The 22783-nt window shown below is 48.4% G+C and overlaps 1 protein-coding gene across 4 annotated transcripts in view; it reads left to right on the top strand.

Moving 5' to 3' along the window:
• PLPP4 (phospholipid phosphatase 4) overlaps positions 1 to 8473 on the top strand; it is a 155754-nt gene extending 147281 nt beyond the window's left edge. For 2 of the 4 annotated variants that reach the window (XM_073904535.1, XM_073904537.1), the window contains 2 exons: positions 5725 to 5840; positions 7717 to 8473. In XM_073904535.1, the coding sequence (XP_073760636.1) occupies positions 5725 to 5840; positions 7717 to 7842 (242 nt within the window). In that variant the 3' untranslated portion in view covers positions 7843 to 8473. The remainder of the gene's footprint in view (positions 1 to 5724; positions 5841 to 7716) is intronic. The other 2 variants (XM_073904536.1, XM_073904534.1) reach the window with 2 other exon arrangements.
• Positions 8474 to 22783: the final 14310 nt, after the last annotated feature.

The raw sequence follows: 22783 nt of genomic DNA, 5'->3' as shown, positions 1-22783 counted from the left end.
GGACCGTGGTCTGTTTGTAAGCTGTGAGTCCCTGGTTTGCACTTTTATTCAGTCACTTGGGATTTGAGAAATGATGAAGGGTTTCATATTTGAGTAGAGTGTTGCTTTATCTTGGAAGGCAGGAGGAGCCTTTGTGTAGTGATCTTGTCCTGAAACGCTCAGACGTGAGATTGGCCTCTCTTAAATACTTTTGGCCCTGATGGGTTTTTTACTCATTACCTTGCTGTGGCTGGTACATCACGAAAGGATGAAGAGTCACAGTCTCAGGCTTTATGGAGGTGGCAGACGCATGACGCAGCTGGTGCACTGAAGGCCTGCTGGCAACGGCGCTACAGCCCCGTCTTATCCAGCGGGCACAGAAAGGAACTTGGAGCAGCAGAGGGAGAATATGAATGCTCTGTGGGGTGATAGGAAAGCAAAGCAAGAGACTTGATGTTCAGTGATGTTTAGGGCCAGACTTGAGATGTGGTAGACTCTCACAGGCAAAACTGAGTGTACGTGGGGTGTTATAGGTCTTTGACGTGGCCAAGTACCAGTTCACCTGTGTCATCTATTCCGTTTATATCCCCAGAATCAGCCAGGAGAGGAGTGCGCCTTCTCCTTGGACTCTTTAGTGGGCCCTGAAAGGAGTCTGGCTCATTTTACCCGAATTTCCTTTTATGAGACCATCTGTCACTATCTACACCAGTGGTCTCAACAGGGGGTGACTGTACCTCCAGGGGACATTTGGCACTATCTGCACATATCTTTTTGGTTTGTACAACTGAGGGGTGGTGGTATTGGTGGTTGCTCCTGGAACCTGGTGGGGAGAAGCCAGGGATGCTCCTAAACCTCTGACAGTGTACCAGACAGCGACTCCCTCACGACAAAGACCTACCCAGCCCCGGATGGCTACTGCTGAGGCTTAGAAAACCTGATCTGAGGTGTACCTCAGCGCCATCTTTTTTCCCCCTTATTACATGTTAAGAAGGAGCAGTGTTCAGTGAGTGGGAAATTTTATTCATTGAACACTCACTCATTAAGGGAGTAGTCAGGGAGGCCTCCAAGGTTTCCAGCTTAGAGGAGGGATGGACAGTGTGGGTGGGTGTTTGAGGCAGATTGCCGGATAGAGATAAATAAGTTGTTTTTCTTCACAGACTGAGCTGTCCAATGACCATGGGCAGACGCCACCTGTCCTGATGAGAATCCATGCAGAGCCCCATGGGCATCAGCAAAACCCAAATCCCTCTCATTGTAGACTTTAGTTAACAACATTAATATTATGAGATTTCTATGACTCCATTTCAATTTTGACTTACACAACTGTGTCTAATAGAGAAGTACATCCAATTACTCGATTGTATATTTTTATCCAATAAATAGCCCATAATCCCAAATGCCTCCCTCTTTCCATTATCATGGTTATTTTCTGTTATCAACACCCTTCTTGTCTTTTCTGCCTTCCTAGCTCCACTCCAAACAGACAAGCCTGTTGTTTTATTAAGTGAAGAAAATGGAAGGCACAGGCCATGGCAGGAGGGAGCATGTGAAATATTTAGCAGGACTTCTGCAGAAATAAAGCCAGCTAGATGGGTCCTGAGTCTGTATGTGGCTGAGAGTCTCCACGTCTTTGTGACATGCCCGCTTTCAGGTCAACTGAAAGCTACAGAGTTTCATGGGTGATGCTAACTGCCAAGCCCAGCACCTCACAAAGAGGTTGCCCTTCGTGATTAGCCATGTGTTTTCAAGAGTTAAAACTTGTGGAATTTCCCATCTAAGAAAAGCGTATGTGGAGAAAAATGTTCTTACTGAATTCACGTCTCCCTCAACTCATAGACTTTAGTGTTTATGATTTCTAGTCAGTGAAGAATTACGGGAGTGGCCGGAATGTATTGTTTGTTATATGAGTGGACATAATCGTGAGGTCGTTCTGCCCCTCAAATTCCTGTGTGTGGATCCAGGCTTTCCTCATGTGACTCTACCTTTGGAGGTAGTCTTCCAACCAACGCTGGTTTCTGTAATCATAATGTCATTTTAAGCAGCTCTGGGTGCTTTTGTGGGTTTTCTCTCTAAGAAAGAGCATCTCCCTTTGAATGTAATACAGAAAAATGGGTCTCAAGGGAGGAAACGGTCCTTCATTCCCACCCAGCTCAAGGTTAGAAAGCATCCGTGGCAGTCACAGATGCCATATTTGACTGGGCTGAAGTGTTCAAGGGGGCTGCCACTGCCTTCACCATGTTTCCCTGACTGGGCTGTGAAAGGGTTTGTGATTTGAAATGAATTTTCATGTAGTTACCAGACTTCAGGAGATTATCAGCCCTGCAGATGAGGTGGTTGGCGGCGGGGGACACTTTGCTGATGGTTCATGTGCCACAGTAAAGAGCCAAGAAGAGGCTGCTACCCCTGCCCCTCTACACACACACACACTCACACACACTCACACACACTCACACACACACACAGTTGAGGGACACACTCTGTTAACCAGGTTTTTCCTGGGCTGTCAGAAGCAGTCTCTAGATTTTCTGAGCAAAGTGAGTTGAAAAGGAGCCCTTGGAACTATATTACTGTTCCTACCCGAATCCCACCAGCTTTGAGTAAAACAGAAACACTGATATTCTCCCACGGATATTCTTGGTCTGGAGTGAACTGATTTCAACTCATTTTCCCTCCACTGTCGGCTGCCCTCTGTGGCAGGGTCTGTATTCACATTCATCATCAGCTGCCGAATGTTGCTCAGGGTCTGGGAGCCTCTCAGCCTCGATGACTTATGAGTCCACCCACCTCTGCCTTCCTACCTTAGGCATCCCCACAGGAGGGCTGGGGCTGTCTGCAGCACCCCTGTCACCTGCCTCCTCCCGTAGAACCCAGTGGGCGGCACTTTGGGCCAGGCCAAAGAGAGCATGAGTCAGGCCCCCAGCCCTCCTGTGGGGATGCCACACTTTACTGTGGCACATGGCACATACTAACAGAGTGTCCCTCTCTGTTCAAAATATTTCGAGAATCCGATTCCCTCTGTAGGTGTGCCTCATTCCCTTCCCCCTCCTGACTTTGGCTCAAGTGTTACCTTCTGGGTGAGGACGTCTTGTGATGACCACTCTTAGAAGTGCAGCCCTTCTTCCGCGCTCCCCACCGCCCTCATCTTGCTCATGCATCAGCATCTAACGGACCGAGGGGTTTATGGTGTATTGATTACTGTCTGTCCTTATCCACTAGAACAGAAGTCTGCAAACTTTTTCTGTAAAGGGTCAGACAGTAAATATCTTAGGCTTTGTGGGGGCTGTGCAGTCTCTGTTGTGACTCCCGGATTTGGCTGTAGTAATGTGGAAACAGCTATGGACAATATGGGACGAAATAGTGCGTGTGGTTCGTAGTTGGGGAACTCTGCACCAGAGTCCGATCTCCGTGCGGGCAGGGATTTTCATCTCTTGTTGGCAGGGCACATCGTAGGTACTTGTGTTAGTTCCCTCAGGCTCTGTAACAAAGTTCCACAGACCCAGTGGCTTAGAACAATAGAAATTGTCTCACAGTCCTGGAGGCTAGAAGTCCGAAATCAAGGTGTGAGAAGGGCCACACTTCCTCTGACACCTGTGGGGAAAAGATCCTCCTGGGCCTCTTCCAGCTTCTAGTCGCCCCAGATGTTCCTTGGCTTATGGCACCATCATTCCAATCTCTGCCTGCAGTGTTTTCCTTGTGTTTCTTCACATCATTGTCCCTCTGTGGGTGTGTCTCTAGTCAGATGAGATGAGAGCCCACCCTCATGACCTCATTTTGACTTGATGACCCCCGTACAGACTCCGTATCCAAAGGAGGCCACATTCTGAAGTACTGGGGTTAGGACTTCAACTTATCCTTTTTGCAGGGTGGGGGGGGACACAGTTCAACTCCTAACAGTGCCCAGTAAATGTGTTGAATGAGTGGATGAATGAATGAATGAATGAGTCTTACTAAATCATGTTTCTTTCTTATTAGTATCATCTTTTTCCTCACACTGGTTTTATTAAAATTTTGGGGGGAGGGTTATTAAAATTAACCTTTCCTCTGCAAGTTCTTTCCCTTTAAAAATGAACCAAAAAAAATTAGACTTTAAACATTCATTCAGTCATTGTCTCTCTCACGCCTGTGCCCTAGGCATATTGTCCCCTGGATGTGTGGTGTTGGAGAAGACAGACATGGCAGCCACCCTTCCAGCTCCCAGTACACCAGATAGATCGTGTATCCTCCGTGCTGTGGAAGTTCTTTCACAGAAACTCAAAGTTACAAAAACAGAAAGCTTCACTAGTAGTAGAATGAAAGGAACAGAAACAATCGTGGGATTTTTGAGTTTGCCCATAGTGTCCTGGGTCGTAGAGCCCAAGGCATACAAATTCCCAAGTTAGGCCAGCTCAGTGATATTGGATGTTGCCATGGTGACAGAGAGGGATGTATTCCCCCAGGGGACTTGACGGCACATCTCCAGAAGATGTGCTTGTTTGTACCAGAGCAGGTGAGCATGGCCGGTAGGTACCGGCACTTCCATGTTCCAGACCCGGTGAGATCCTCTCCTGTCCTTTGAGAAGGGGGTGGGGGTCCTGCCCATTTTATAAATAAGATTCAAATTCAGGTTGCCTGATTCAAAGTCTGTCCCTCTTTCTACTACCATTGGAGCCCATCTAGTGTTGTTTCCCTCCCCCTACTTTGTTGAGGTATAATTCGTAACTCAGAATTCATCCCTTTTAAGGTGCACAATTCAGTGGTTTTTAGTATATTCAGAGTTGTGCCAACCATTATCACTAATTCCAGGAAATTTTCTTCACCCCAAAAAGAAACTCCGACCCCAGCCCCTGGCAACCACTAATCCTTCTTTCTTTCTCCACGGATCTCCTTATTCTGGGCACTGCGTATACATGGGATCACACAACCTGGGGCTTTTTGTGGTTGGTGGTGTTGATGCTTTAGTGCATCTCAATTCACCAGACATTTACTGAGTAATAACTGCTGGGGTCTAGAAAATGAAGATGAGGAAGGCTGTTAAGGGGGAAATCAGCACTGAGTGGTAGGTATGGGCGAAGAAGTGCGCAGAGACAGTCTCCCTGAAAGCTAGCAGGGTCCCTGGTCCATGCTGAGGCTTCCACAGAGCTTGAGGGTACCTGGACTACCTGGTGGTCAACTCCTGTCCTATAGAATTATAAAGACACAAGCCCTGTGGTAAAAGATGGTCCTTCCTTCCGCTTCCCAAATTTGCCAAGCCCCTTCCTTCTTTCCTCTGGAAGAGGAAGTCTTTCCTGGAAGACTGCAGGTGTCCGCCCGTCTCCACTTCCCACTTCCCCTGGCTCACGCCTGCTTATCCTGCATGGCTGGCCTGGGGGGGCACGTCCTCCTTGAAACTCGCCTGGTCTGACTGGACTAGCCCATGCTACTCCACTGGGTGGTCTCTCAGACCCACGCTTCTCCTTCGTGGCGAGTATCACGGCTGTGGCTCACTGATAAGGCTGTCATTAGTTAGTGTCCTTCTGGCCCCTGAGGACTGTGAGGTCTGTTTTGTTCAGCCTTGTGCCCTAGAGCCAGACGTCACGCTGGGCACCTGATACGCGTGTGGAACACAGACGTGGGTGGAATGGAATGGCATTGATGCTGAGTAAGGAGACTCCAGTATCTTGTGCTTCAGGGACAACGAGATCCATTTATTCCCCTTTTGAACCTTCCAGTCCCATGCTGCCATATTTAGGGTAAAGTCAATCCCAAGCTTTTTTTCCCTTAATAAAGGCCGGCCTGTCTCCTGCCTGCTCTTCTGTCAGCACAGGCCCGACAGGCTGTGTGTAGGATTTCATCAAAATAACAATAACCCACTTGAGGCACCTGATGACTGTCTCCCTCATAAAGTAAGTCATTTTTTGGATCTTGTTCTCCACCTTTGTAATAAACAAAGCCCCACATGACTTTGCTGAGAAGGTGGCTTGCCTGGACCTTGCATTTCCCTTGTTATTTCTGATGAACGCTGGTGGACCTGTGATACCACGTTCCTCTCTTTCCGTTCAGTGGAAAACAGCATGGGCAGGACTTGCCTTGCCCTCGGATGCTGCCCCATCAGTAAGCCTGGAGAACATTTGCTCAGGACAATTCGATGTCCTGTGGTCAGTGGTGCACCTGATGAGATGCCGTACCCCAGAAAATTGCCAGCCGAAGGACATTATTTGTAGGTTTTGCTCTTTGGTCTGTTCAGTAAGTCAGTGGCTCAAATGCAGATGTCATGGATCATTTCAGACTCTTAATAAAAAATCATGCCCCATGGGGCTGTTCCCTGGGGTTAGAGAACAAAACAACAGTGCAACTCTCCGACCTCGAGTCGACCTTGAGTCCTGGCACGTTTTTATAGGCTGCTGGCCACAGGCCCTGTGAAGAGCTTCTCCTTTTAAGGAACTCGATTTAATCCCGTTAATTATGCCTTGTCTTACTTTATTTTTCCCTCCCTTCCCTATGATCCCCTGTTTTGTTTCTTAAATTCCACATAGAGTGAAATCATATGAAATCAGAGAGGGAGACAAACCATAAGAGACTCTTAACTCTAAGGAACAAATTGAGGGTTGCTGGAGGGGAGGTGGGTGGGGGCGATGGGGTAGCTGGGCGATGGGCATTAAGGAGGGCACTTCATGGAATGAGCACTGGGTGTTATCTGCACCTGATGAATCCCTGAACTCTACCTCTGAAACTAATAATACACTATATGTTAATTAATTGAATTTAAATAAAATAAAATTTAAAAAAGAAGAAAAAAAATTATGCCTTGCAACCCCACTCAGGAATTATGATGCTGTTTCCCTCTAAGAGGTGTATGGAATCCAACAAGATCGTAAATGTGGACGTGGAAACCCCAAATGGAGATTGACAGTTCAGCATGATAGCAACCTTCAAAAGAGTCCCGAAATTCCTTTTGTTAAGGGAGGTTTTCCATTGTGCTAGAATCTTCCTGGCAAGAATAATCCATAGACACAGTTGAAAGCGCCAACATGCGCGTATACATGCACATACAAAATGAGGGTTGTTGGGGTGGGCTGCTTTCATGGGGTCTCTGTTGGGCATCAGCTGAATGCCTTTTTGGGCAAGGGACTGCCCCCCCCACCCCCGGTGGAGAGACCTGTTCTGCCTCCAGATGCGCCCTCTGCCCCCCAGCTTGATGAAATGTTGGAGGGATTGGGATTCTCACAGCAGAGATCTGTTGAGTTGCCAGTCCTGGTGTACAATAAAATATTTTCTTTACTTTGTGACTCCAAAGTGTATTTCTTCCCTGGGAAATCACTTACGAGGCAGAGTCCGCACACCTGATGAGTTTTGGTAGCTCACCAGTAATACTGCAGGCCTCCAGCGGGAACTTGCTGAAGAATAAGAAATCACAGCCCCGCACCAGGGTATCTAGATCCTATAGAGATGGGCTGGACTTCTTCCAGATTCTAGAAGAGATGTTTAAAATTCAAGAATGCAAATCTGAGTTCATGCGATGCTCAGGTGCATGTTAAAGACTTAAGAGCAAATCAAGGAAACATGTTCAAGGGATCTTTTAGTCCTGGAAATGAAAAGATCTGCAGAGGCCACCAAGATCTATACCTCCAGCATGGTTTCTCTTTCCTTTAGTCTCTCAAGGGGGGTCCAGCAAGCAAACCACTCACTGCAGTAGGTGAGAAGAGTACTTTCTAGAAAATGTAACTGGCCACATTTGAATGCGTCATAACACATTTCTCCCATTTTGCTCTTTCTGCCTAGATTCTTTTGTTGGTGGAGTCATTGGCCTCATTTTTGCATATATTTGCTACAGACAGCACTACCCTCCTTTGGCCAACACAGCTTGTCACAAACCCTACGTCAGCCTCCGGGTCCCGACGTCGCTGAAGAAAGACGAGCGGCCCACAGCTGACAGCGTGCCCAGCATGCCCCTGGAAGGTATCACCGAAGGCCCTGTATGACTAGGGCCTCAAGAGGATGGACGTTGAGCCCAGGGCACGCTCTTCCCCCCCGGCATCATAACACAGTAGAAGAGGTTTTCTGTAGTGTGTTTCTCATCGGTTGTTTCTCAAAGTTATCCTTCTGCTTCCATTTTGCTGATGGTATTCCTGCTACTTTAAATGTGTCTTCTCAACTTTCTTGAATTTGCAAAGGAAGGACGCAGGAAGAATCTCGGAGAGACGTATGGAAGGAGGCCGCAAGGACAGGGCAGGTGTAACTTGGTCCGTTCCTTTACCTGAAATGTTCACTGTTAACAGCCACCGTCCTGTGTTTTCATGGTCGTAAAACATAATAAAGCCTCCCACCTGGTGTTGGCTGTCCAGGGCAGCAGAAGTCCTTCGGAGACGCGGTGTGTGTTACAGCCGAGGCCAGGGTGGGGAGTCGGTCCAAAGCCAGCTCTGTTTGTAGATCATTCCAGGTGCTGAGCTTTGGAAGCTTTCCGAAAGGTCAGCTTACCAGGGCATGTGCCCCTGAAATGGAGCTGAAGTTTGAGGCTACTGCCTTAGTATTTCCAGGGTTTTTGAATCACTGGATTTAGAAGGAAATGAGACAAATGAGTGCACACAGAGGCTTTCACCAAATACAGTGAAAACAAAGATGCCTGAGGGCCAGGTTGGAGAGGAGGTCGCTGCGGGTGTCTCAGGGCTGGGGGGCACCAGATCCTTCCCAGGGAATGGCTGGGGGGCACCGGATCCTTCCCAGGGAGTGGCTGGGTGGCCTCTGGCAGTAAGCAGTAGCTTCCAGGGAGGAGTTTTGCCCTCCAGGACCTGAGTTTTGCAGGACTCTGCCAGAAGTCTTCTTCTTCGAACAGTGGTGCCTTCCGTCTCTGGTCTGGCAGGTGGCGTTTCAGCGTGGTAGAAGGGCTCTGGTAGAAAGTACAGGAACAGAATCACGAATGCCCCGTTCTGGCTCAGCCAGTCGAGAACCCTTGTCAGTCTGAGAGCAGAGCACACTGCTTGCTCCTTGGCCACTTTGTTCTTTTCAAGGCAGCGAGCCTTCCCTCCATTTGCTTCTGAGCAGACACACATGTGGTTCTCCAGGTCCCAGCGCCTGCTGTGAAGGGCAGGGGGGTGCATTTTTGCATCACCTTGCAGCAGCTGCTGTCATAGTCTCTGGGAAGACTCATGTGGCTGTACAAATTGTTGCCTGGGCAACTCTGGGCTGGGGGCTCCAGTGAGAACCACCAGGATATTTCTGATCAGCTGTCTACACTGTGAGCTCAGCCCTGGAGTGCACACACTACCTTGTGAAGACGTTTCACAAGCAAGCCCCTGTGCAGCCCTGTCCGGCTGCAGTCCTTCCAAACTAGGCTCAGTGCAGAGCTGTGGGGAGACCCTCCCCATGTGGGGTGGAGGGATGGAGGGCTTGAGTTGGCTTTCATCCAAAGTCAGACTCTTGATTTCTAAAAATTACAGCAGTTACACCCATAAGCAACTTTGAAAACAGATGTGATATACTTCAGAAGCTAAATCATAGCCATTGATAAGACATAATTTTAAAATCCAGAGCTAAAATTCATATAAAACTAGAAAATTAAATATTCTGATTCAACTAAACGTTTATAATTTTCAAAAATAGTCAAATATAAAAATGCAGGAAAAGGATCCTTTGCTACTATTTCAACAACAACAAAAAAACCCAAAATCAAAACCACCCACTGTAGTTCAAATACTTCTTTGATTCTATACTTACCAGAGCTCTGCTTAGCAAGCAGGACAAAAGTGAGAGTTACATTTCATTACTGAGGACTTAAAATTCTGGGCCACGAAACGTAAATTTAATATAAATACTTATATTTACGGATCGATGAAGGGATTCTGAAAAGTAACCAAGAACAGAGCATTATTAATGCTGATAATTGAATGGAAAGTCCTACCCCACGGGCCATGTCAAAGCTTTCGTTAAATAATAAGGTGACAAAGGACACCATAACATGAAGCTATGGCAGGATTCTTAGGAGCCATAATTCACTGGGTCATTTCACAGAAGAGGAGTGTTTTCGTGGATCCATATATGTTAATTTCGTGCTCTACTAACGTGAAAGCAAAGTAACACCATAATGCACTAACGAAATGGCAGTGAATGGAGGCATTTCTGCCGGCCCCGATCTCTTCTGGACATGAGAGGTTACTAAAGCAGGCTCACTGGCAAAGCAGGCCGCACACTGTGCAAGCAGTCAGATCCCACCCTGGTAGCTGTGGTCCGCGAGATGCTTCTTCCTTCACTGAGTGAACCTGCTCAGATCAAACCAGAGGTCAGCAGGCACAGGTCAGACACCTGGAGGGACTAGGGGAGGAATGACCTGAGGGAGCAGGTCAGGATGTCGGGAGTGGTGGAAGCCTTGCACAGCTAAAGAGCGCGTGCCCCAGGTAAAAGGTGCTGGCTCTCTTTATTTCCAGGCTGCTGCCAGGTAGGAAGACAAGCCCAGAGTTGCCAGATCTTCTGATTTTTCAAGAGAAGTCAAGAATCTGCATTCTCATGTAAAAATGCTTGATTTAACATTGGATAGCTATTTCCATTGAGATGCTTTAGGCTGCAAGTAACAAAAAAACCAACTGATAGCAGCTTGACCAGTAGGGGTTTATTAATATTATAAAAGAAATTGAGAAGTAGGTGGCCTCAAAGGCCCCCAGCCATTCCCATCCTCTTACTCTACCATCTTCAGTAATGCCAGTGATAGTCCCCTCGTGATCACAGGGTGGCCGCAGTATCCCCAGGAATCACATGAAATCATTCAATCCTGCTCAGATGCAGGAAGAAAGGAACCCAGTCATGTGATAAGATAAATGTACTCGTGAGTCTCTCTTTATAAGGAAGGAGGTGTTTCCCAGCATCCCTGAGAAAAATTCCCTTAGCCTACACTGGCTAGAACTGTGTCACATGGCAATCCCTGGAGGTAAGGGGAGCTTGGAAGGGAGAATAACCAGCATTTTCAGCCTCTGGCGTATTGGGAAACACATTTTTTTTTTCTTACCAGAGTTGCTTTCCATTGCTTATGACCAAAACTGCCTCTAGAGAATTTTCATGTCATCAGTCACCACTCTCCAGAATTGGACAGACTGTTTAACAAAGAGTTTACAGACATTGTACTGATGACACCAGACTTCAAATTCCACTCCCAACTTTTTTTTTAAATTTTTTTTAAAGATTTTATTTATTTATTTGAGAGAGAGAGAATGAGAGATACAGAGCACGAGAAGGAAGAGGGTCAGAGGGAGAAGCAGACTCCCTGCTGAGCGGGGAGCCCGATGCGGGACTCGATCCCGGGACTCCGGGACCATGACCTGAGCCGAAGGCAGTCGCTTAACCAACTGAGCCACCCAGGCGCCCCCACTCCCAACTTTTAAAACTGGGCTCTTCAAAGGTGAGCCTGTCCATCATGCAAACTCCAGCTGGAAATTTCAGAGGATTCCTGGCAGGTAGTAATCTAAACTGGAATGTTCCCCAAGTCTCTAACGGCCAGTGGTTCCAAACTCCGGTGCAAACACCAGACCAAACACCCAGTGCAGCAGCTAAGGCAAGGAGGACAAGGAAGAAGTCCTGACATGGTGCTTTGATCTTGCTCTCTTCCCCTGCCCCCCCAATTAAAACAAAACAAAACGCCCCCCCATTTCCTGAGTTTTAAAAAGTGAATTGCTAATTTCAGTGTAAAATTAACCATGAATTTTAAAGATGTGGTGCTTCTCTGAGGAGTCTTTTTTCCCTTGTCTGTGTATATTTATGCCTTCAGAATTTGGAGGGGCAGGGCCTAGCTCTTCTCATCATACCTCTTGCTTGGGGACATGGTGACCCTGCTCTTGTCAAACAGAACTATTAACATATTTGAAAATGACCTTGATACCTGGGACTATCACCATCCTAATGCAAAGGAATCCAATCTCAATTAGGGTTAAAATTCAGGGTGATTTATACCAGTATAATCTGGGGGCAGAGAAGATTTAGTACTAGAATTCCAGGGGAAATTCGTTCAGGAGGGAAGAAAAAGAGAAGAGATAACTAGTATTATGCTGGCATTTCCCAAAGGGACTTTCACAGAACTGGCCTGGCTTTGTGAAAATACAATATGATATGATACACACAATATAGTACAGTGCAATATAGTAGGATACAGTATATAGTACATTACAGTGTAATATGCAGTATATAGTAGAGTACAATATAGTATAGTCTCATACAGTCTGATACAGGACGGTATGATGCGATATGGTATAGTACAGTGCAATACAGGTGGTTATCATATTCTAAACTCCCCCTTAGAGATCTAAAATGTACAATAGCATATTAAAGGCTCTAAGAAGTCCTGCACTAAAGAAACTGACCATTTTCATTCTCAATGACACCTTTTGACGCCAGTTCTTGCTACAATATGGTCATGACTGCTAGTGGATTTCTACAGATCATCAGCAATAGTAGTGCTCCCAGGGACAACATAAGTGGCACCTTCATACAACGACTGCTGTGTGGTGGGTGAGCCCCCGGGGATGGCCCTGCTACTCTGGTGCAGTGTCTTATCTTGATCTGCCCTAGAAAGTTCCCTGGACTGATGAGAGACCACAAGCATGGATGCTCTTGGGCGTCTTGCACACTGTGGTGCTGGACACCTGCTTTGTCCGCATACTTGGGCTTAGTCATCAACAGATGCTCACTCCTCCAGGTGCTTCAGGGAGAGTAGGAAGCGCTCAGAATGGGGCCAGGCAGCCCTTGAGCAAATGGCTTCATCCCCGTGAGCCTCATTGTCTGCATCTGCGAAGTGGGAACACCAGCAACCTTATAGGACCTGCTTGTAGGATGGCTTGGGAATCAAGAAGGTAGGATGCTGAGCCACTGACAGCTGTAGTTGCTGCAGAAATCCTGGGGGGGTCTGAGCAAGCACTCTGGGATTACAGAACTCCCTGAAGACTATAGGATCATTGTAATGCAAATAAGGAGAGCTTTTCAGGCAACACTGTGATGATCATCTAGTATTAAAGCCCTGACATATGATCCCTCCACTGATGGCTGTTGCCAACAACAGGCAGTGGTCAAGTTTATCCTCTTAGGGAGCCCAGATCCTCACTCTACGAAGCTTGAATTAATATTACAGTAAATTTCACTGTTGGTTTTTATAAGAATTCCTATCTCCCAGAGGGGCTCACAGTAAGTCATAAGTTGCTGCGGTGGGAAAGGAGGACCAGCCCGCCACAAAGGCAGCACTGAGTTTGTGGGGAGTGAGAGATGTGTGCCCCCCCCCCCCCCCCGCAGGAAGGGAGAGGAATCAGAAAGGGGCAGGGAGCAGGTGGGAAGAGGAAGCAGCCGAACCGAGGAAGCAGGTGGGATTATTGGAGAAAAGCGTGGAATTAGAAAAAGCCACAGGAAGACTCAAAGGCTCAGGAGCTTCTCAAGGATTGCACAGTGTTCTGGTTCACATGGAAACAACTCTGGCAAAATAGTGCTTGTACCTGTGTGCCAGGTGCAAAGGATAACCTTGAGCTAGAGAGGGGGATGTGTCTGCAGAGAGGGCAGCACTGGCTTCAGTGAAAGGGGAGTTTCGTGAAGTGGGCAGGCCAGACTTATGTTAAAATGAGAGTCAGACCCCCTTTACTATGCATTTGTACCCCCCCCCCCCCCCGCCAGCCCCCCCCACCACCACCCCCCCCCCCCCCCGGCCCCACCACCACACACTGGAGATTGTCTACAAGTGCACTGTTTTCATATGCCTCACCTGGGCTTGATGCTGCCTGAAACAGACTTCAAAGAACATTCTGATCTTCGGCTTGCCATCCTGGCCTGCCATGTTACCCTACATCTGCACCTGGACCCAAGAAGGACACCTGGACTCATGGCTCTCTGCTGACAGCTCAGAGGGGAAATTTAAACTGAAGAGGGGCCGCCTTTTGAGGCTGACTTGAAGGTGCCCGCACAACACTGTATTAATTTCCACACACATAACAGGTAAGAGTCGGCTCTGGGCTGTGCTTGGATTCAAGTCTAGCTCAAACACCTCTGCAAAGAGGTCACAAACCCCTTAAAAGACTCAGTGTCCTCATGGGTAAGATCGGGTTTTTGTGAGGATTAAATGAGGAAAGCATGTACAGAAAGTGCTTACTTAGCGCAGGGCTTGGTACATAGTAGGTGCTCAATAAGTGTCAGTTGCTGTTGTCCACATGAGTGGATTTTCCTGAAAAATAGCATCAGATGTCTTTCTCACACGGTGACCATTTTTGTGTAAAATCTTTGCTCGATGAATTCTACACTCTGAACTCTCCTCGCCCAGAGGTTGCTCCCTAGAATATGACCTTTGCTTGAAGAACCTAATGCCATGATTTTGAGGAGCACTTGAACACTGTATAATGGGTAATAGTGGGGTCATTCATGCAATTTCTACCACTTTATAGACGAACAAACTGTGGATCAGAGAAGGCAAACCATCTGCCAAAGGTCACATAGCTTGCAAAGGGAAGACCTTGGCATCCAGGCCTGTGTGACAGCAGAGCTGTGCTCCTTGTGGCACTGCTGAAGCATGGACAGTGCTGTATCTGTGCTGTGGGTTTGTCATCTCCCACCTCAATGTCAGGAGGAAGGGCCAGGCTCCTGGGGACCAGACACCTCAGCTTCCAGGAGAAGCAGAGAAAGCAGAGATGGCCCGGAGGCCACAGGAGGCCCTGAGGGCTGGGCTAGCAAGTGCTTTCTTTCCCCAGGAGCCTCCAAGTTGCCAAATGGACTTCCAGAGCGGCCGGCTGTAGGCGGATGACCAGAGAGAGGCGGGGAAGCAGGTTCTCAGGGGAAGGGGTGTCTCAGTACCCAACGAGCTGAGCCAGGATTCCTCAGCACAGAAGTTGGGGGTCTTGTCCAGCCTAAAATCTGAGCTCAGGGAAGTCCATCCAGCTGGGGACGTCTGTGCACCACCGTGACTGGGGTGTCCTGCTTCCTCCCTCACGAGATGATCCCTTTCCGCCATGACTGCTCCTCAGACAAGCCTGACCTGCTTTCCTTGTATCTCTGGCCGCTGACCACCCTGGTAGGGCAGGACAGCCATCAAGGCCCGGAGGGAAACTCCCACTCTGGGTGGGGGTGGTCCTGGAGGGCTCAGTGCCAAGGTGACCAGGGGCCACGGGCTCAGGGGGGTAGGCCAGGAGGGGCTTGAGACAGCGGGCTGCAGGAAAACCCTCGGAGCAGAGGGAGTAAAGAGTAACAGTATCCCTGGCTCCCACTCCCCGAGCGCTCACTGTGTCCCGGGCTGCCCCAGGCGGCCCCTGCCTTCTCTCAGCCACACGCAGGGCAGCTTTGTGGGAGAGGCTCCGTTGCCACCCCCGGTGTGCTGGTGGGGAGAGGGAGGCCCAGAGAGGTTCCGAAACCTGAGCTGTATCGGCAAGGGAGGATTTGAACCCAGCAGTCTCCGCCAGAGCCGGCACGTGTCCTCACTACACGTAACACTTGTGGCCTGTGGCAAAACTGCTTGTCCCCCGCCAACCCACCCCTGCCTGGCCAGTCCATGCTCCAGCCTCCCCAGTGTCCCCATCAGCGTTCCCCTGTGGGCACGTGTCAAAACAGGGAGGGCTGACATTGTTGTCCATCCGAATGTTTAGCTTCGAGAATACTGCTGAGCTCGACCTCTCTTCTGCAGTCTCCTCGTCTCCGGCTCTCTTGGAGTGGAGGCTGGTCTGTGGCTTCGCGGTCATTGTCACGGAGGTTCGGGAGGGAGCAGGGTAACCACAGAGGCTCAGCTGCTGTGCGTCACGGCCACTGCCGCTTTACTTCGGCAACAGCTTTATGACGGGTCCCTCCTCTGCAGGCTCTCCGTGTCCCCAGCTCTAGAACGCACCGGGCACGGAGCCGAGGCTCAGGGAGAGTTTGCTGAATGAATGAACAGTACGAAACAAAATAGGCCCTCCTTCCTTCACTGCATCTCTTTCTTCACATTTTGCAGTCCATTAGAACCTCATCAATAGACTTTTGTTCCAGAAGCAGCACATGTTCCTAGGACAGTGATAGGCAGGGGAAGAGGAAGCTGGGAAATCACTAGGGGATGGAAATTTGGGGAGAAGTAGGGGTCGGGGGACAAACAGCCCAAGCTGAGGATCCAGGCTGGGGTCAGAGGAGCCAGCAGAGAGCTTTCCAGGCTACAGCTCATTGGCCCTGGCCTGAGGGCCTCCCAGCCCACTGGGCACTCTCTCTCCCCTTGGAGCACACAGCTGGGCGCGGTGGGCCTCAGGTGACCCAGGGCTTGAGACCCTGCGGGAGGGAAAACAAATACCTGGGCAATCATCCGGGTCATCCACCCAGGGAAGAGGCTGAGATCCTGTCTCGCATGCCCTGAGGGGCCCCTCACTCTCTGGGCTCCATTCCCCCATTTCCAGCCTCAGCTTACTCCCAGCCTTGCATCCGAATTTCCTGGGGCCTAATTCATAGGCTCAGGCCGGAGTGTTGTGCTGTAGCCTCACCCTCAGGGCTCCTCGCTGATGGTCCCTTGGGGCAGATGCCCATCTCCAGAAGAACCAGTGTCCCCTACAGGTAGCCTGTGTGTTCTCAGCAGGTGGCCTGAGCACCAGGCATGGGGAAATGACTCGGCGTATCTGGACCAGAGAGGCACTGGGGGTTCGAAGCTTGCCCAGCCCACTGGCTTCAGGTAAAGACAGCCTGAGTCTGATCTCTGGTTCAACTGTAGATGGTGGCGTGACAGGGGTGTAGAGGGACAGGGGCCACTGTGCCCTTTCTCCAGGTCCTCAGGTTACCTGCACGTGGGGTGCAGGTGGGTGGAGATGGTTTCTCTGTTCATCTGATTACCGATCGCTAGGTGTTACCCCAGAGCTCCTGAATTACAGTATGTGGTGAACCCTCACCTGCGAGCGACCCTCAGCCACCTCCAGCTGAAGCCCCTGCTTCTGTCTCCTTTCGCCCTGATGGACAGAGTGGAGAGGAGACTAGCCTATGGGGCTGTTCTTGGGGTGTCCTCCACCCCGGGAGGGAGCGGTCTCGGAAACGAGGATGTTTGATGTGGGGTTGATGTTTGGCAGTCCGTGCTGTGTACTCGCGCTGCGGGACCTCTCTCAGCTCACCTGCCTCAGCCAGACTCCCAGGCATCGCCCCTACTGGTTTCTTTCCTCCCATTCCCCTCGTCAGATCCTTCAGCCACTCTTCTTGGACCTACCCTCAAAATACACTCCACATCCACTCCTCCCCAACCTGCACTGTTGCCACCTTGGTGCGAGCCGCTCTCTCCTAAACTGCGGTCCTTCCTTGTAAGGGGGCCAAGTTTGGAGACAGACATACACAGAGGGGAGACCACGTGGAGAGGGCTATCTGCAGGCCGAGGAGAGAGGCCTGGAACACATCCTTCCCGCCCAGCCCTCAGAAAGAACCCGCTCTGCGGACACCTCGACCTCAGACTTCCAACTTCAGAGCTGTGTGTGAGACAAGGCATGTCTGTTAGTTAGGGCACCCACATTATAGCCTGGGTTCCCGCAGCCCTAGCCAACAAATATGTTGTCCCGCCCTTTCTGCCCTCACCAGAGTGTGGCTCTCATGGGAGCAGAGGTCCCCTCTGTCTCCTCGGTTCTGTCCTCACCGCCTGGCACAGCCTGGCACAGCCTGGCACCGCCTGGCACAGAGGGGGTCCTTGACATGTTGCTGAATTAATGAGTGGGCACCTCTTCTTGTTTTGTTCCTCACCATGTCCTCTATAAGGTTGGCTTATCGAGGTTTGGTTACCTACTCAAGGGGATGTAGCCAAAAGCAAGAGCGTTCCTGATTCTTGGTCCTGCATCATTTCAATGACTCCATAGTTCCCCAAGAGCCTTCCCGAACAGACATCTTCTTGCCCTTCCTTCTTACAGGCTCTGGAATGCTTATTCTCTGAACATACTTCAGAAGGTCCAAAGCCTTCTCTTTTGGACTGTGGAGACAGATGCCAAAACCAACAACATAGCAACCAAATCCAGACACCTAGGAGGAGTTATTTACCTTAAACAAAGCAAACCAACCAACTTGACTAAGGCCTTCTTTTCTTAGCTAAGTATTGACCATCACACTAATTTATAAAGCAAACACCCCAATCCATCCTCATTTAATTTATTAGAATTTGATTTACAGAGATCTTTCAAGAAGCTGTTTCACACTCGGAGCTATAGGCTGGTTGATTAAACATACCTGCACAGCAAGAGGCATTGGCCAGAAAGGTCAGGAAAGGAGAGAGCAGTGCAGCTTTAATCCGGCAGCCATAGCGCTGTGAGCAGGCGAGTCCTAAACACAGGGGGGCCGAGCGTCAAGACAATGTGGGCCAGCAGGGCATAGCAAATACATTCTTTCTCTAAGTGGCTGAGACTTGAAGCGGGTTTGCCGGAAGACAGCCCATTAAATGAAATCATTTTTTCTAAGTTGCCTCAATGGCATAGCTACTGCTTTAATGCAAAATTAGTTAACTTTGGGGAATAACAGGGCAGCTAATTTGCAGTTCAGCGCGGATGTGTTCGAACTCTTGCTGTTTTCTTTTTTAGTGGTTCCTTCTCTGTCTCTGTGTACTTCAGAAGTATCTTTTCCGGGACTCTGTGTATCGCTGTGTGTCTTTGACTGCTACACACTGTCATCTTCCCTCCCCCCTTGTGGCAGAGTGTCTCTGCCTCTTGATGTTCCTCTCTCTCTCTCTCTCTCTCTCTAGCCACTTTATCTGGCCGCCTGTGCTGATGGGTGCTGAGCTTGGCAGGCTGCGGGGAACTTCATCAGCCTCCCCCACACTGAAAGCTGTGTTCTTGTGTGGAACAAAACAGCGCTGCGGAGAGTAAAAATCCCTTTAAGTATGCGAATGTTCTCATTATCCTGGGACTGGAGAGAGGAACCTCTCAAACTTTGTCGTTTCAGAAAGAAAGACCTTTGAAAGCTGTAAATGACCTTTGCACTTGTGTCTTTTCTTCCAACAGCTAGAAGATGGGTAAATAGTGCTCAATGCTCGTTGGCTGGTCCATGAAGGGTAGGGTGATTTATTGAGATATTAGTTTGGGTTCTGTGTTTGCTGCTGAAGAACTAGAAAGAATGAGAGCCTTTGCCATCCCATTTTCTGGGTTCCTCTCTCCCCCAGCCCCTGAGAACCTGCTTTTCTTGACGGCCTGAGGTCACTGTGAGGATCGTGCTGCATGCATAGTCTGGGGGTTAGAGAGGCAGGAAGGGCCTTCTGGGAGGGGCAGAAGTCTGTGTGCCAAGCTCTGACTTAGGCATTGAGGAGACATCTGGGCACAAAACATTCCTGCGCTTGTGTTGCTCCTACTGGGGAGGTGACTGTGAACTGTGATGGGCTCAGTGAGGGGAAGAGGACCTTCTGGGTAATGTGGGAGGGAAGTGGAGGTTTAGCTGGGTGGTCTGCCTAGAGAGGAGGAACCCCTATGCCTGGGAGCCCTCAAACTCAACAAAGATTGATGCGTACAAGAGTGGCAAGAAAGCAGAATCTCTGCATCTGAGTAATCTCGCGGGTTTGGGCTGTGAATGGATCTGCAGATACTGGAGCAACTATGAGACCCTCTCAAATGTTCTCCATGGAAGACCCCCGAGCCTTTCCAGCATGCTGGGTAGGGATAGGCTCCCAATTTGCTGAGCCAGTCAGGCCAGTAGGATTGGGGTGGACACTCAGAGTCAAAATTAATTAAAGATTTAAAGAAAATAAAGTAACTTGACATGTCTTGCCCATTTAAATTTGTAACTTCTAAGTCTCACCCAGACTAAGATGGAAGGTGTGTGCTCAGTGGCACTGTACAGGTAGGTAATTTTTTCACTCTTCAGAGTATTGTCCCTTACTCCACATATATTTGTTGGCTCAGTCCTGAGGTAGGAGCGACAGCTCTAGAATCATTGCGATCTTTACTCAAACACAGACTCATACCCACAGATTTATATCCCAGCCCTACCATGTGGCCTTGGGCAAGTTACCTAGATTCTCTTCCCCTCAGTTTGTCCCTTTGTAAAGTGGCCATGATGACAGTATTCACCAGAGAGGGTTACTCTGAGAATCAAGTAAACAATGCATGTAAAGCACGTCAAAAAGGTGCTTGGCACCCGACAAGTACCTGAGCAATACTGGCTCTCCTTTTTTCTATTTCTTACCGACGAATCTTAGGGAAAGGAACTCTCCGCAACCACCAACAGTGAAGCCTTGAACCAGACGATTTCTGAGGTTCTGTCCTCTGAGTTCTACGGACATAGGGCGTAGCCCCTTCTCCCCCTTTAACAACACTGGGTACAAGCCATGATGACAAACTGGACTAACAATGCAGTGGCTTAACTCTTAAAGAGAATGATCTGAGGTTCACAGAAGACCAATCAACAATCCGAGTCACATCAGGGAGAAGATAGGGCAGGGTTGGGTTGTGTGCACTCTTGTACTCTCAACACCGTTCACAAACAATCTTCCCTCCTTTGGAATACTGCGAGAGAGCGACAAAGAAAGGAAAAAGAAGAAGAAAAGAGAAGACACTGAAGCAAAGAAGTTGGCTCGTAAACTTACAGAGGGCAGCTGCCTAAACTCTAGGTCTCTTTTGGCATGAGCATATTCAAAGGCCCTTTGGCTAGGGATGAGGGACAACGGCTTCAAATAGGCTTAGGGTGTGAGACTGAGCTATACAAAATAGTAAGAGGGCAGGGGTCCTTAATATGCACATAATTTTGGCTGATAGGTATCAGCAGAGCAGACCTTCAATCTCTTCAATCTCTCGGAGATGGATTCCTCAAGCACTAGAGGATCCAAGATGGCGGGTGTGAGCCTGGACAAGCCTGATCTTCTTACCTGTAGAATGGCATTGGTTCCTGCCCTGTTTAACTCTCAAGGTGACTATCAGGCTTGTAGGGGAGGAGAAAATCTTTCCCTTCTACCCTTCCAGGTTCTCAGCTGGAGTCTGTAACAAAACACAGACTAAGAAGGGAAAAACAAGTTTATTGACATGTGTATTGCACATGTAGCACATGGGAGTCCCCAGGGATGAGCAGCTCAAAGAAATGGCTTAGAATTTAGACATATGTAGCACTTTCAACAAAAAGTAAATTTATAGAGAAATGACAGGACAAAGGAAAGCAATTTTAGGCTTCCAAGGGCAACAAACTGTGGGAAGTGCAATATATTGAAAACTAAGGTTGCCTATCTGGTAAAGTTTTTTTTTTTTTTCTTTTTGAGAGAGAGAACCTTAAGCAGTCTCAATGCTCAGCAGAGGGCTTGACCCCACAACTCCGAGATCATGAACTGAGCAGAAATCAAGAGTCAGACACTTAACTGACTGAGCCACCCCGACTCCCCTAATAAAGCTTTTAATGTAGATTCCTCTGTCTGCTGTTATCTCCACATTGATAAACGTCTAAAGTTGTCTCCCTTCCTGACAGAGTAAGGGGGAGGGACGCTTTGTAAATTTATGTCCTGTTTTTAGGCAAATAGGGAAGGGCAGAGAGCTTTTCTTTGGTAACTGCTTTGTCTTAATTGCCTTGCCAGAAAGAAAGCCACAGGCCCAAGGTGTTGTCACTCACCCACAGGAACAGCAAACCAAGACTTAATTACAGTTTTAACCTCTCCAGCAGAATTTTAAGCCAATCGGTCTGGAATTTTCTGGTCAGTACCAATTAGGTAATCTGTCACATGGACTCTGTCCATTTCCCAAAGGAAGGTGAGGTAATGCACTTAATAAGACCCTATCCCTAAGGGAAGGTGACCTTGCCTGATAAATCCTTTCTAGTCTTTAGCTATTAACTCCTTGCCCCACCCTTCTTCCTATAAAAACCTTCCATTTTGTACAACTCCTCAGAGCTCCCCCCTATTTGCTAGACAAGATGCTGTCTGATTCATGGATTGATTAATAAAACAAATTAGATCTTCACATTTACTCGGTTAAATTTTGTTTCTTAATAGTCTTCAGCCCCAAATAGTTTTTACACCAAAATGTCACATTTTGGGGTGACATTTTGATTCCCTTCAGGCTCATTGTGAGACAATGAATGAAAGCATAGGAACATGATCAGAGAAGATTGCATGTTCTCTCTCTTACTCACTCATGCCCTGATATCTGTAGTCAGGCATTTGTGGAATGAATGGCTAGATTAGGAGTGGAGTGGGTCATCAGGAAGAAGAGTATGGAGGTTAAAGTGACACCTCTGGCAGTGCCAGCCAGGGCTATGCATACTAGCCAAGACTGGTCTCTTTTACTTGACTCTGATCTGCTTCCCAGGAGTCACAAGACCTCTTTGCTGTATAAACATCACTGAATTCTTCCATCAGTTGAAACAGCCATATGGTGGGGACCTGCCTCAAGGGAACTTCTGCCCAGAGAGGGAATTACTATGAGTCAGTAGGAGTGACTAACAGATTCTAGAGAGAAGACATTGCTTCTTGGCCTCTTAAATGAATTCACCAGCCAGAAGCCTCCTGTCTGCTCTCTCTGACTTTCAGAACAATCTCTCCCAGTTGAGAGGCATCAGCATAATCAACAAACTTAGAAAATGATAATCCTTGGCACTTCTAATAAAACAAAGTAACAGAAAAGCATCTATAACTTTACAAGTTCACACTGGAAACTTAACTTCATAAATAAGCCATAACAGTGGTTTCACTATTAAAAGTCAGTAAAGAAAACATGGGAACTTAACGGGCTGCCAGGAATAAAGGCAATCACTATATATTTTAAACATGATCAGTCCTCAAAACGTCTACCAATGAGGACAAACTCATTTCTGTCTTGGACAATCTCATGCTTTTATCCTCAGACAAGACCAGGTTGGGAGCTACAGGACTTCGACAATGGCAATGACCAAATGAAGGCCAGAAGGAGCAGAACATTAACGGGTACAGAATCCCCAGAATGTGTGGGGGTGTATATATATATATATA

The sequence above is a fragment of the Callorhinus ursinus genome, unplaced genomic scaffold (genome assembly GCF_003265705.2).
Source record: "Callorhinus ursinus isolate GAN/ISIS: 27379988/994484 unplaced genomic scaffold, GSC_fseal_2.0 scaffold20, whole genome shotgun sequence".
Lineage (NCBI taxonomy): Eukaryota > Metazoa > Chordata > Mammalia > Carnivora > Otariidae > Callorhinus > Callorhinus ursinus.
This window is presented reverse-complemented; position numbering and strand designations above follow the sequence as displayed.